Source organism: Macaca nemestrina, chromosome 5, assembly GCF_043159975.1.
Source record: "Macaca nemestrina isolate mMacNem1 chromosome 5, mMacNem.hap1, whole genome shotgun sequence".
In the NCBI taxonomy this organism is placed as follows: Eukaryota; Metazoa; Chordata; class Mammalia; order Primates; family Cercopithecidae; genus Macaca; species Macaca nemestrina.
Genome location: NC_092129.1, coordinates 179,275,429 through 179,290,577, shown reverse-complemented (window position 1 = coordinate 179,290,577; position 15,149 = coordinate 179,275,429). Strand labels below are relative to the sequence as shown.

General features: G+C 48.7%; 1 protein-coding gene across 5 annotated transcripts in view; it reads left to right on the top strand.

Annotated features, from left to right (window-relative positions):
• LOC105487350 (chromodomain Y like) overlaps positions 1-13,961 on the top strand; it is a 243,940-nt gene extending 229,979 nt beyond the window's left edge. For all 5 annotated transcript variants that reach the window (XM_071097692.1, XM_011750801.3, XM_071097691.1 and 2 more), the window contains 3 exons: positions 1,090-1,300; positions 10,680-10,823; positions 12,322-13,961. In XM_071097692.1, the coding sequence (XP_070953793.1) occupies positions 1,090-1,300; positions 10,680-10,823; positions 12,322-12,480 (514 nt within the window). In that variant the 3' untranslated portion in view covers positions 12,481-13,961. The remainder of the gene's footprint in view (positions 1-1,089; positions 1,301-10,679; positions 10,824-12,321) is intronic.
• Positions 13,962-15,149: the final 1,188 nt, after the last annotated feature.

Here is a 15,149-nt window from a genome sequence, read left to right as displayed (position 1 = left end):
AGAATCCAGCAAGTGAAAAGCTGTCCTTACTCTGCACTTCTGATCTAGAACTCAGCCTGCACTAAAGGTGCACTTCTGATCTAGAACTCAGCCTGCACTAAAGGGACTATCTTGTGTTTATTCTTTTGTCTACTGTGTGAAATCATTAAGAAGAAACAACCTCTGAGCATAAAATCAGCTTCTAGTATTCGGGGGAAGAAAATGCACATTCCCAAAGTGCTATGACACCAAGCTACCCTACATTGAAAAGCAGCCTACTTTTCCAGCCTGATCTAAAGCAAATCCCAAAATAGCATTAGCTTGATTTATTAAACCTCCATCCTGCTCAAAGGTGGCTCCACGCCTGACCCCCTGTCCTCCGAACTCCTGCTGCAGCCGTCCCCTCCAGCCCGCAGTGGAGCAGGATGTGGGTAAGGCCTGGGCCCTGTGCTGCTTGCTCTTCTTGTTTGCGGGTCTCCTGTCTTGAGCCAGCCTGTGAGACTTGTCTCCATGTCCCCCAGACTGTTCAGTCCACTCGCACGTAAATTCAGGAAATAGCAGTTATTGCCAAATAATCAGTGAGCTGTCTGAAATCAGGAGCCAAGGCCAGACCCAGATCCCAGGGTTTTTGTGACCCCTAATCCACTACTATCCACTTAACAGCAGGCAGTCTTAGTATGCCCTGGCAGATTTCCTCTGTGACAGCTTCTTGATTGGTCTTATAAAGCCCAGAATATGTACTGGGCTCCGAGGGAGGCCCAGTGTGTCTTCGAGGGAGGATGGGTTGGGGAGCAAGATGTGTTGTTCATAGAGCTCGAGAGCCACCTGCAAAGGCCAACGCAGCTCATGGCTGCGTGTTACCCTGTGGCCTTCATGTAGGTCCTGTAGCGACAGCTACCACATGCGTGGGCTGCGGGCTGTCACCAAACCTTTACAGCACGTAGTAAATAAGTCTAGGGTCCGCAATTGCTGGGGAAGGCCTTAAACAAATCTCAGGTCTTCATGATTTCCGCAGCGTTTACATCTTGGTGAACTGAATTCCATAATAGACTTTTCCTTTGCTCAAATATGCAATGTTTTGAGTAATTCCCCATTTATTTTTCATTTTAGAAACTTCGTGAATACTTTCATTCAGTTTAAGAAGCCCATCATTGTAGCGGTCAATGGCCCAGCCATCGGGCTAGGAGCATCCATATTGCCTCTTTGCGATGTGGTTTGGGCTAATGAAAAGGCTTGGTTTCAGACACCCTATACTACGTTCGGACAGAGTCCAGATGGCTGTTCTACCGTTATGTTTCCCAAGATAATGGGAGGAGCATCTGTGAGTACCTTTAAAAAAAAAATCATTCTAGAAAGCTTCCTGAAGAAATCTGGTTTGGTTATTGCTTTTCTAAAGCTGTACAGTGTGTCATTCTGTGGGGACTTTTCATCTTGTAGTTCAGATTTGGGTTCATAGACGTTGTTGACCCTTTTTGCATCATTCCCTAGAAAAGGACTTCATTCATTGAGGAGCCTGCCCTACCACTTTGCATAATTCACACTGATATCTACTGTTAGTAAATATCCAGTCTGTAACCCAACCAACAATTTGCAATCGAAAAGTTCTTCACCTAATAACTTAAAAGCTGCGCTTTGAAGAGAAGGCAATTTTAAGAGGGAGCAAAGTTACACAGGATTAGACGGTTGTCTTCCATATAATTGTGTGTTTTTATTTCTTCAGCTGTTTAATCCGTTCATTATAGTAGTTTGTGTTTGTATTGTAGCTTGTGATTTATCAAGCAGTTATTCACATCTCATTCCCTAGTCCTTGAAATAGGGCAGGAGGTGGTGTCACAGGTCAGGTTCTCCAGAAGCGGACACTGAGATGAGTTTGGCACATGGAGAATTGGCAGGTAGTCAGTACCTGTGGAAGGGATGGGGAGGAAGCAGGACCAGTCAGAGGAAGAGGTCAAGGTGATACTGTGTCCATCATCCTTGGGTGTGGGATGCGTGGGAAGCATTGTGCGCTGGACGAGGTGGCTCCCTGCAGCTGAGGGCATCCCTAAAGGCGCCCTATGGCCGTCTGCCAACAGCAGCACCCGCAGTCAGGCAACCAGGCCTCCCCAGGAGGGATCATGGCAGCACAGTTCCATGTTCACCCCAGTGCCATTCAGGTCATTCATGCACCTTTTGGGGGTCAGCTCCTTCAGGTTCCAAGGGGCTTTCTTTCTGGGAGAAACTTGGAGGAAGAAGATTAGGCAGCAATAACTTGCAGGCTGGAACCTGAAATGTTTAACCTGGATGTTATAATCAGTGGGTAAAAGCGTGATGAGAAAAAGGATGTTTGGATCCTCTCATTATTTGTAGTGGGAAAAATAGTAACTTTACAGTAGAGAAACCTGGCGGGTACCACCTTCCTGAGTGGTCAGAGTTCACAGAAATGAGACAAAAGCCAACGTGAAGCGCTGAGGGGAACGCAGCCTTCGTCGCTGCGTGGGATTCCTCCTGAAGGTGCAGCAGCTCAGCGCTGCATCATGACATTCATCATGAGGAACGTCAGGCCCGGACTGTGGGGCAGTCTGCAGACGCCGCGCAGCGCTCCTCCAAAACGCCAAGGTCAAAGAAGACGTGGAAAGACTGAGAAACCGTCTCAGACTGGAGGAGACCAAGGGGACATGACAGCTCAGAACATCAGGGACCCTGGATGGGCTCCTGGGCCAGCGAAAGGACAAGAGTGGGAAGGCTGGTGAAATTCACATCGTGTTTGTAGTTGAGTGAATAGCACATTGTCAGCGGCTTTGGTCATCATAAGATGTTATGTGACGTTTTAACCCAGGGAGAGCTGCGTGAAGGTTTATGGGAACTCTGTACTACTTTTGTCATTTTTCCTGCATCTAAACGTTCTCGAAAAGCAGAACATTTAAAATTAAGGAATGCAAGAGAGGAGGAGGAAGATGGGTAGGCCAGACCGTGGCCCCCAGTGCCGCACTGTTCTCAGAGCTGCCCTGCTCCTCACCTTCTCACTCCCCAGGCTAGTTCCCCTCACCCGGGGCTCCCACCTCTGCTGGCCTCAGCAGCCGCCCTGATGCTAAAACACCGCGAGGGATCTGTGGCCTGCTCACTGTGTCCGGCTCAGAGTCGCTGCACTTGTCCACTTCCCTGCTATAGTGGGTCAGGGAAGGAACAAGCGGCACCGGCCTCCATCCCATTTCCCAGGCCGCGTGTCCTTCCATGTAAAGGTCTTTGTACTGTGTGTGCTACAAATCAGAAGATGCTGCCCACCGTCATGGAGCCACCTCCAAACTGGCACCTCTCAGGCCAGGCCAGGGCCGTACCAGGCTGGCGGCTGCGGCAGGTGCCGTATGTGACTTAGCCACAGGACTCTGGGGTCCTGCCCCCTGACATGGTATTTACTGTGAGGATGGTGTTCTGGTCACACACAGCACCCTGAGGCACGCCATGCTGGTGTACTAGACCCTCCATAGCCACAGAGAGTGGTGCTGCCTGAGGATCTGCAGGTGGGACAGGCAGACCGAGACCCAGAGGGTGTGCCCACACCTGTTGGAGCCGTCAGCCTGCTGCCCAGCGCCCACAGGTGGGCCTCCCTGGGAATGGTGCCTTGAGGGCCACTCACATTGGCATCTCCTGCTGGCAGGCTGGACACTCAGTAGCAACAGTGGCTGCATCAGCCTTTGATAAATCGGAGACTGTGCTGTTAAGGCCCCTCTTGCCGGCCCTGGGTGGCCAGCGGCCACCAGCCGTCTCTCAAAGCTGTTCAGTGCCCACTCCATGGCGGATGCTCTCAGGTGGACAATGTGAGACAGCAACCTGCACACTTCCCATTCCTCCACCCACCACACGCCTCTGTCCAGGACACCCACCCCTGCTGGGGGCTAGTGTTACTCTAACCTTGATCTACTTTTCCTCCTCACCAGGGGGTGACCAGGTGCATCTGCCACTGGGGGCATTTTCCTCACCACGTTCTCTTCCAGGCCTGCTGGATGAGGCTCTGGTGAAGTTGCTGTCCCCTTTTTGGCTTGCTGACCCACCCACAGGCCACACTGGGTCACAGGCAGTCCTCCCATGGCTGTAGGTATGAGCTGAGGCAGGGCGCGGGTACGCAAGGGTCTGGGGGTGATGCAGGGGTCTAGGCTGCCGGCCGATGCCCTCTGGAGCTTGCCAAGCCCAGCTGTGCATCCACCGCGGGCCCTGCCTGACCTTGCACCTGTGGGGCTGATGGAACTCAGCTTGTGCTGGCCACTTCCCACATGTGGTCATGTGGGGTCCCGTGATCAGGCGCTCTGCCTCTCCCAGTCCCAGGCAGCACTCCAGGCTTGCCCTTCTGTGCTGTGGATGGCCCCACTGGCTGTGCTGCCCTCCCTCTGGCACTGACCACAGGCTCCATATGCATCTTTTTTTTTTGAGACGGAGTCTCACTCTGTCCCCCAGGCTGGAGTGCAGTGGCGCAATCTTGGCTCACTGCAAGCTCCGCCTCCCGGGTTCACGCCATTCTCCTGTCTCAGCCTCCCGAGTAGCTGGGACTACAGGCGCCCGCCACAGCCCCCGGCTAATTTTTTGTATTTTTAGTAGAGACGAGGTTTCACCGTGGTCTCCATCTCCTGACCTTGTGATCCGCCCACCTCGGCCTCCCAAAGTGCTGGGATTACAGGCGTGAGCCACCGCGCCCGGCCTCCATATGCATCTTGTCCCACCCCTCCCTACTCAGCCCTGGCCTTTCAACCTCACTCAGCAGGGTCCCCACCTCCCTCATGCTTCCAGTAGCCATCCCAGCAGCCGGGTCAGATCATCTCCTGGGAACCTACCAGGGGTAAATCAGTATCCCAGGAGTTGGTCCTACATCAGTGAACTCTCCTGTCCTACTTGTGGTTGGGCTCCAGGTCGGGCTCCCTGAGAAACCAGACCCTCGTGTCTTCTTACAGCTCCCATCTGCACCCTTGGCTGGGCTGTGCAGCCCCTTTCAGGGAAGAGGCGAGTTACAGGCCTGATGCCAGCAGAGGGGATGGGGCAGGTTTTGGGGGGCCAGTGTTGCCTTGCTGAGAGATGTTTGTCTTACCTTCTAGCAAGGTGGGCTTGCGTGTTCTGATAGGGATGGGTGGGCCATGTCGGTAGGCTCAGGGGTTCAGAGGAAGCTGGAGTTCGAAGTTGGGGGCATTCACCCAAAAGCACCCATCGCAAGTTCTAGGGTACCTCCCCACCCCTCGCAAGCTGACAGACCTTCCTCCAGTGGCTGATTAATCTGGGTAGAGCTTGACCACTCTTGTTGACAAGTCCAGGGGCTAGGGCCAAGTCTCAGCCCTCTCTGCCTCTTGCTACTGGCTGCCCCTCTGCTTGCATCCATGGTGACAGGCAGTAGCTGTCCCTCAGCTGTAAGAGTGTTAGCACACGGACGGCCCCCTGTGCTGAGAACTGTGGCTTCTCCACCTGGCCTGTTAGGGGTGGTCCTCATTGCCAGATGGGGAGCTGTGCAGTTTCTGAATCCTCCTCACCCTCGGTTTGTCCACTCCCTCCATCGCAAGATGGTTTCTCTGGAAGCTAAGATGGATTTGGGAAGCAGGGTCTGGTAGATTAGGTGTCAGCGTCCCTGGAAGGGCAGAAAGGAAGCAAGATTGGGCAGAGCTGACTGACAGGGAGCTCTGGAACCATGTGGTCTCACGGTGGTTCCGGGTGCCCCACTGCGGTTGGCCGTGGGGTCGGTGGCCCTGGGAAGAGCGGTCCATGGGGGAGGCCCTGAGCTCTCTGTTGCCTGCTGACAGCATTTCCCACAGCAGGCAACTTGCTGGGGTGGGGACATGGGTGGCTTATCTGAGTCGTTTGCTTTGTCCTTTACACCGTGCTGCACGCACCGGACACCACCGGACTCCCATGGTAAAGAGTCGTGATCAGGAAAATGAGTTCATCATGGTGATGACTGTAAACCACGCTGTGTCTTGCCAGTTACCCTGTCCCAGCAAGAAAGAATCCTCATCCTGCGGAACATCCCGTGAAGCTCATTTTGAGTAATTTATCCAAAGGAGGTTGAGATCTGGGGTTCTGACCCCTCCCAGTGTATGATCTACGTAGATGTGTGGTGTCGGTGCAGATACTAAACCAGCTTGATGTTCAGACACGTTTTGGTCGTGGAGCTGGGGGCTGAACGCTGCTCCGGGGTAGCGGTCTCAGAGCTCACCATGCCCAGAAAGGGCCGTGAGGCTTGAAGTCGTTACAGAACGGATGCCTGCCCTCTGGTCAGCCTGTTTCTCCCCACTCTACAAGCCCTGACAGATCTTTACTTCTCGCTTCCCCTTGAAATGTCCTGGTGCCTCCTGAGCTGCTGTTTTCAACTGGGCCGTTTTCACCCCCGACCTCACCCCGGGGGACACATCTGGCGGGCAATGTCTGGAGACAACTTGGTTGTCACACATGAGATGGCCATTAGCAGAGGCTGGGGTACTGCTCAGCACCCTCCATGGTACACGGGACAACCCTGCTCAGCACCCTGCATGTGGCACACAGGACAGCCCCCACACCAAACAGCAGGCCAGCCCAGAATGTCCCTAGTGTCCAGGGGCAGAAACCCTGCTCTAACTCAAGGGCGAGGAGCCCACGTTTCACTCAGCGTGAATTCCGCACTTTCTGAGAGAGTATCTGACGAAGCCTGTCCACAGAAAGTGAATAAACGCTGCTCATATGACTTGTGTTGTGACAATCTTGTTGGAAGTGACTATGTAAACGATGCCGTTCCTTTCATGAGCCTTCGGTGCATTTCAGCTTTCAGCAGCCTGAGTTAAGACTGGGACGAGTGTGGTTTTCCCCACTTTGCGTGTGCAGAGCTCTGCCAGGAGGACACGCTAAAGGATCCCATTATCAAGATAAAAGGAACATGCAAACCATGGAGGCTGTGCGGCCTCTGCTTTCTCACACTGTCTGCTGCAGGCCCTCAGCTGTAGGCGCGGCTGTGTACATCCGCCGAGGAGTCTCTTCTAGTTCAGCCTTCCTGGTGCCCAGTAGACATTCATGGAATGCACAGAGGATGGCACAGTCCGACGCCCACAGGCTTCCACGTGGACAGCTTGTACCTCTCAGGGGCTTGCTGAGGTGTGAAGCTGGAGAATGCCCAGCAAGTAGCTCACACCTTGAGAGCCGCCTCTTAGGGACTTCACAGACTGGCCTGAGGGAGCAGGTGGTAAAACCTCTGCCACAGCCGTCCCCATAAGGCTGGAGATTCCTGGATCCCCTGTGCTCATACTGGGCCAGTTTCCTCGCCACCCCTCCTGCTGTACTCTGGCTGAACTAACAAGACATCTCTATTTAACCTTCGTCCGGCATTTCCCATTTCTCTGGATGGTTACACAATAGCTTTTTTTTAAATAATTGGACAACGTTGACCACATCATGGGGTGATGTAGGTTGTCTACAGGGAGTCCCTGTGCACTCAGCCATCTCAGATCATCGTGCTAGCTGGTCAGGTTCCCACTGACCGCGTCTGTGTGAATCTGTTCGGGTAGAAGTTTAAAACTTCTCATTTTAGAACTACTGAAAATAGTGTGTTTATAGAAGAATATGCTCACGCAAATTGAGTAGATTTAATCCTCTAATGCAAATCTTACCGAGGGAGATTGAGTAGATTTAATCCTGTGGTACAAATGTTACCGAGGGAGAATAGATTAAATCCTATGATACAAATCTTACTGAGGGAGATTGAGTAGATTTAATCCTGTGATACAAATTTACCGAGGGAGACTGAGTAGATTTAATCCTGTGATACAAATGTTACCGAGGGAGATTGAGTAGATTTAATCCTGTGATACAAATCTTACCGAGGGAGATTGAGTAGATTTAATCCTGTGATACAAATCTTACCGAGGGAGATTGAGTAGATTTAATCCTTGATACAAATGTTACCGAGGGAGACTGAGTAGATTTAATCCTGTGATACAAATGTTACTGAGGGAGATTGAGTAGATTTAATCCTTGATACAAATGTTACCGAGGGAGACTGAGTAGATTTAATCCTGTGATACAAATGTTACCGAGGGAGATTGAGTAGATTTAATCCTTGATACAAATGTTACCGAGGGAGATTGAGTAGATTTAATCCTGTGATACAAATGTTACCGAGGGAGATTGAGTAGATTTAATCCTGTGATACAGATGTTACCGAGGGAGATTGAGTAGATTTAATCCTGTGATACAGATGTTACCGAGGGAGATTGAGTAGATTTAATCCTGTGATACAGATGTTACCGAGGGAGATTGAGTAGATTTAATCCTGTGATACAAATGTTACCGAGGGAGATTGAGTAGATTTAATCCTGTGATACAGATGTTACCGAGGGAGATTGAGTAGATTTAATCCTGTGATACAGATGTTACCGAGGGAGATCTGTTGTTGTTTTCTTGGGTGACTTGTTCAGACCAACTCACTGGCCATGTTTAAGGAGAAAGCATTAGCGACCTAGCGTCGGCCCTGTCATTTTTGCTCTTGAGTAAATTGAGAGATGCCCTTGGTTGTCCTGCACATCCAACCGCCTGGAGTGGAGAACACCAAAGGTAGGGAGAGGATCTCCAGGGATGAGCAGGCGCGGAGCCTGCGGGGCCGGGGGCCGGGGAGGAAGACCGGCTGCAGTGAGTGAGTGCTGAGCAGACAGGAGGGCTGTTCTGGGCTGGCGCCAGGCCCAGGAGAGTCAAGAAAAGAGGATGAAAGGGAGACACACAGGGAAGAGAACAGTAGTGGGGCTGTAAATTGACCTCCAGGTAGCAGGAAATAAAGTTGGAAGAACTGACTGGGACAGACAGCCAGGGCCCCGCAGGAAGGGCTGGAGAGGAAACCTGAGGACACCTGCCCCTCGTGATACAGCCAGGCACCAGGCCTGGCGGGGTCACTTGCCTCCGCTGCCCAAGTTAAGGCTCTGCTAAGCTGGTGCTGAGAACATACTTCATGCTTAACTTCAGGCATTTGGCTGTAGTGTCCTCACTCTATGCTGAGAGTGAAAGAAACACAGTCTAGGAAAGGAAAACCCCGACAGCACAGAGCGCTTCCTGTGGCGGCAGCACGAGCCCCGCTCCCTTCCCTGCTGCGTCGGAGTCTGCACGCCGGGAGCCCCGCTCCCTTTCCTGCTGCGTCGCTCCCTTCCCTGCTGCGTCGGTCGGAGTCTACACGCCGGGAGCCCCGCTCCCTTTCCTGCTGCGTTTGGGTCTGTGCCGTTAGAAGAACTGTCAGAACCACGAACAGTGAGGTCAGGTCACATTTCTAAATCCATTGTTTATGGACCGTCTTTTCACTGAGAAGAAGCCGTTCAGTTCAGGGCTTCCTAGAACTTCTCCAGACTCTTCAGAAACTCATGCCTTTATCCAAGCTGTAGCTCCAATGACAGACTCCAGTTTGGGTGATCATTAAGAACCTTGCAAACCCTTGGGAGGAGCCTGTCCCCAGCCCTGTTTCCCAGCCTCTGCCTGCATGGGAGGGGCAGTGAGTCAGCCGCGTGTTTGCTTTGCCACCTCTGCCTGTGTGTTCTCCACGCTGTGGGTTTCACATGCAGTAGACGGCATCAAGACATTGACAGTAGGTGACTGGGCAGTCTTACACTGTCTAAGCAACTTCAGGGCCTTTTCTCTCTTTGGTGATTTTGCCTCTTTTGGAAATGGAAGCCACCGACCGAAATTGTGTTTTACCAGAGGCCCAGCAGCTCATAGTCAAGGCTTTGTGACCATCAGAGTTGTTAGGAAGATTAACCAGGCAAGATAAACGGCAGACCAAAAACTGTCCCGTCAGACCAGCGTGCAGTCTCTTTATCAGACATGTACGCGCCCCTTCCCGCCTCATCCTGGCACCTGTGAGCCTGTCATGTGAGTGATGTAAAATCCATACATGTTGTGCTGAAACCTTAAAAGTGATCTAGTTAAGTGTCATGTATTAAAAAACAAAGTGATCTAGAATCCAGGACAAGGTTAAAATTAATTTCATATATACACATATATATTTTTTTTTTAAAGAAAAACTAATGTTAGCTTTCTCCATTGAGCCATGTGAGATAACTATAGCCAGCCCCTCTCAAGCAAATTATGGTAATTTTCTGACACATTCAAGCCCTGGATAGTTCTGTCTTTTCATATCCAAGCGATGCAAGGCAGCCTTCAAGGTACACTGTAGCAGAAACAGTCACTGCCATTAGAGTATTTTTTTGTGTATATTAAAAACAAGTCACCATTGGCCTCCCAGATAAAGAAAAACGTTTGGTAGGAGTTCTATGCCTGGTTCAAATCCTTAAAATTATAAATTGCCTAACTTTGCATATGCTGATTTTCCCGGGATTGTTTTGTGTGTTAAAAGAGCTCCCACATGGGAAGGGCCGGCATTAGGGAGAGGAAGGCAGATGGAGGAGAGGAAGTTATACCAGTAACTTTTTAAATGAATGGCAAAAAGACCTTTTCTATTTTAGATTTCTTTACTGTAGAGTCCCTGTAATTCTGTAGTAGGTTGTAAGATGACTTTTTTGCGTTCCTTTTTAAGAAAAAAATCAGCCCGATATATTACTTTTCCACCTGCCCAGTGGACAGCACCTTGCACAGGGTCTGTTCCCAGTGCCACTGAAGGATGTGCCGCATTTTCCCCGCGGGGCAGTGTTTGTGAACGTCTCTCTTTGGTGTGGATTTTAAGGGATGGGTCTTCCCCGCCCACCTCCCACCGCAATTCATATTACATCCACTCATCTTCCTTGCAGGCAAACGAGATGCTGCTCAGTGGGCGGAAGCTGACGGCGCAGGAGGCGTGTGGCAAGGGCCTGGTCTCCCAGGTGTTTTGGCCCGGGACGTTCACTCAGGAAGTGATGGTTCGCATTAAGGAGCTTGCCTCGTGCAATCCAGTTGTATGTCTACTTGCTTCTGTTACACATGTAGCTTTTTAAAACATAGAACCTTTTCCCTCAGAGAGCTCACACATTTGCGATTATTCCTAAGTCCTTCACATTTGTCCTCAGCAGAGCACCTTCCCGTGAAGTCCTGCCAGAAGCTACTGCTGCCACCACTGCCCCCATGCACACCTTGCCCTCCTTTTGCAAATACCCAGGAGCCACAGAAATGGACTTCAGTCTGAAATGTCAGCAAGTTAGCAAACGTCCTGTGAAAATCACCAACTAACATGGACCTAACCCTAACTCTTTCCTGGTTCTAGAGCCTTTCAGCCACATTATTAGCTTCTCCCCGCTTTCCCTCAGTGGGCCAAAGTTGTTTTTGTTGTTGTTGTTGTTGTTGTTTGTGAGATGGAGTCTTGCTCTGTCGCTCAGGCTTGAGTGCAATGGTGTAATCTCGGCTCACTGCAGCCTCAACCTCCCGGGTTCAAGTGATGCTTGTGCCTCAGCCTCCCTAGTAGCTGGGACTACAGGCTTGCGCCACCACGCCTGGGTTATTTTATATTTTCATTGGAGACGGAGTCTCACCATGTTGGCTAGGCTGGTCTCGAACTCCTGACCTCAAGTTGATCCACCCACCTCAGCCTCCCAAAGTGCTGGGATTACAGGCATGAGCCACTGTGCCCAGCCTCCTAAACTTTTGTTTCATAAATGTGCTGAATAGGCCAGGCACGGTGGCTCACGCCTGAAATCCCAGCACTTTGGGAGGCCAAAGTGGGCAGATCACTTGAGGTCAGGAGTTGGAGACCAGCCTGGCCAATGTGGCAACACCTCATCTGTACTAAAAATCCAAAAGTTGGCCAGGCTTGGTGTTGCATGCCTGTAATTACAAGTACTCGAGAGGCTGAGGCAGGAGAATCGCTTGAACCCAGGAGGCGGAGGTTGCAGTGAGCGGAGATCACGCCACTGCTCTCCAGCCTGGGCAACAAAGCAAGACCCTGTGTCAAAAAAAAAAAAAAAAATACAAATTGTTTTCTTAAATGTGCTTCTAACAAAATTGCATTTGGCTAATTATAAGATACGAAATGTTTAATATTAACTGACACGATTCCCATCTAAACTGTCCCAGGCAGACAAGCAACCCTAATTATGAAAATTACATTTTGTTTAGAAAAATTCCCTCAACAGGCATCCTCAGAGCTTTCTGGGCATCAGCAGAGCAGACGTCCAGTTCAGGGGTCCACGCCAGTGTGCGGCAGTATGCAGCGCAGGCTGGATCCCAACAGCCCAGCTCTCCTTCGAAATGAGCCATTTTGAAGTTAAGAATGTACCCAGTGCCTAGTGTGAAATGTGCTTTATACATCTGTTAGGCCTGACATATTGTGAGAAAACGTCTGGTAACCTTTTGAACAGGTGATTGTTGGAATTGGATGATCGCCTCCATAAATGTGGAGGCACAAGGGACCCGTGTCTGCCAGCATGCACCCTGCTAACTAGCTCTTGTTTTCCGGCGCAGGTGCTTGAGGAATCCAAAGCCCTTGTGCGCTGCAACATGAAGATGGAGCTGGAGCAGGCCAACGAGCGGGAGTGTGAGGCGCTGAAGAAAATCTGGGGCTCGGCCCAGGGGATGGACTCCATGTTAAAGTACTTGCAGAGGAAGATCGATGAGTTCTGAGTGTCGGGCTGCCCACTGGTGACACCGGGATTGGGCTGAGCAGAACTTCACTGGCTCCAGTTGCCCTGATCCATTCTCACAGCCTGAAACAAGCTCACCCGTAGCTTACGCTTGGAAGCAGGACTGGGAACATCCACGCTATTTATTATCAAGGAGTTTTAAAGTACTGTAACCTTAAAAAAATAACTACAAAGCTTCTTTGTCCAAACGTCATTATTTTATACTTAGATACACGCAAGTGTAAAAGTATAAAGATGGGCACTAGACTGCTCTTAGAAGCTCTAATTTTTGTTTTCTTTGGCTAGTACTGTATAAAAAACAGAATTGTGTTTTATTGGTTTTGGATGACAGAAAAGTCTGGAATAATGTTTGTTTTCCTCATTTCTTCCTTCTAGAACGCAGAATCTACAGGGGTATTAGCCAGCCTCACCTGCCCTGCCCCACTTAGAGACACCGTGATCTGAGGCGTTGGCTTTTTCTCTAAGAAGGTACAGATACCTTAGATTCGGGAAACTCTAAATCAAAAGACTCAGCTTCTAGGATAAATATTTCTGATGAAAAATCCACTGAGAAGCTTACCCTCAAACCAGACATATGCTTAGGATTCAGGCTGAGATATCAATTGGTTTCTGCTTCTTTTTTAAATATGTCCAATTCTTACCCAGTTAACATGAAGAAACCACTGTCTCTAGAAGAAAGCTTGTTTTGCAGTATTAGTGAATCACTGAATAGCTTAAGTATGACTAAGTTATAAGTTAGTCTTTAGTGGGTTTTAAATAGTTTTTCTGACCCTTCTGAAAAATAACTACATAAGTGCTTCTTGTTGCTGGGTGAGAAGTACTACTTTATAGACAGTTTTGGTTTTCTATTCGCAGATATGATTGATGTATTACACCAAAATAAAATATTTTTATGTTTATAAAGTGTAATTTTTAGGTTCACTTAGAATATATTTTATTTAATAAGTTAAAATTCTTTTGGCACACTATTAAATGCAAAAACTCCTTTCAAAACAAAAAAGAACTACCTTATATTCACCATTTAATGTTCTTGGTCTCTGCTTTTATGTCTATACAGTATACTGAGCTCAGTGTGGTGTCCACGAGTGCCCTGTGTGGATAGACACGTGCTCTCCTTCCAGGAGTGGGTACTGACTCCAGACTCCAGATGCCTATTATTAGGCTTCTGAGCTTGCAATCATATTGAATGTATGAAGAGCGAAATAAAATCAAATTCTTATTTTTGTACAGTTTTGAAGTTTATACTTAGAACTGACCACCTCCCCGGCCACGTGGAGAGCTGTACAGTGTGTAAATCTGCCTTTATCTTGGATTGATTAGTACAGTATTTTTGCATCTGTGGGACCTACCTTTTCGTTCCGTAGTTTGAACTATATATAAACTGTACAATCTGTAAAGTTTTTATAGAATAAATATTCAGCTGTGAAAACTGGTTAAATAAAACTAATATTTCTTAACACATCTGAAATGTTTCTCTGATTCTTGTGAGGTTTCTCCTGGGATGTTTTCTCTGTGTGTGTGTGTGTGAAATATACATATGTGTGTAAAGCATCTGTACAGTTTAATGGAATGAAACCCTGCATGACTATCACCTGGGCAGGACCTATAATTTGACCAATATCCTGCCTGGTCACCTTCACCCAGGTGACCATTTCCTGAATTTGTGTCCATCATCCACTTCTTCTAAGAACTTATTCCTAAAATAAATTACTTTTAGTTCTACATATTTTTAACCTTTATATCACAAAAAAGCTTCTGTGACTGACTTCATTCAGTGTTACATTTTCTCTTACATAGAGTTGTAACTTACCCCTCCTCTACCCAAACCTGTCATGTGGCTATTTTCACTCCTGTTTTGCAGATGAGGAACCTGAAGAATTAAACACATGCCCAAGGTCGTGTAGGTAATTTGATCAGGAGTAGCACCAAGCTTTTATCCAAGGTCGATGTGGCAAAGCACATATTCTGACAAAGACACTAAGATGTCTGTTGTAGAATTTACAAATAGGGAACCAAGTGAAATCTCCATCTTCCGAGACTTTGCATCCTCTGGGCCTTGTGAGCCACCTCCTCTTTTGCTGAAGCAAATCTTCCACCTTTCAACTTCTTGCACAAGAACTGAGCCCAACTAGAAGTAGCACTGGCGACAGCAGTGAAGTTCTTCTGTTTTGTGCCCCGTGTGGGTGAGGAGGAAGGGAAATGTGACTGCTCAGATGCGTGCAAGTCTCGGTCCACCTTTAGAGGAGAATTTGACAGTAACTCTCAAATATAAAAAACCCGGACCCAGCAACTCCATCTGTAAGGATTCATCTTAAGGAACGAGTGGTAGGAAAGGTAGGAAATATGACAATAAAGATATGTATGCAGTTAAGTTCATCTCAGGATTGTTCCTGACAGTGAAGCATTGGAAACTACATTCATGTTCATCAGTAGGGTTTTGGTTAAATAATTGTGCACCACCACCACAGTGGAATACACATTTATTAAAAAAGAATGTTGATGGAATCTTAGGTTTAAAAAAAAAAACTATGCTTTAAAAAACTTCAGGATATGCATGAAAAAATATTATCTTGTATATATATCAAGTTCTCTAGAGCTTCCTAGCTCCTCAGCTTAAGACTGCTCAGCCCCTCAAAGCCAAAGTCGGGA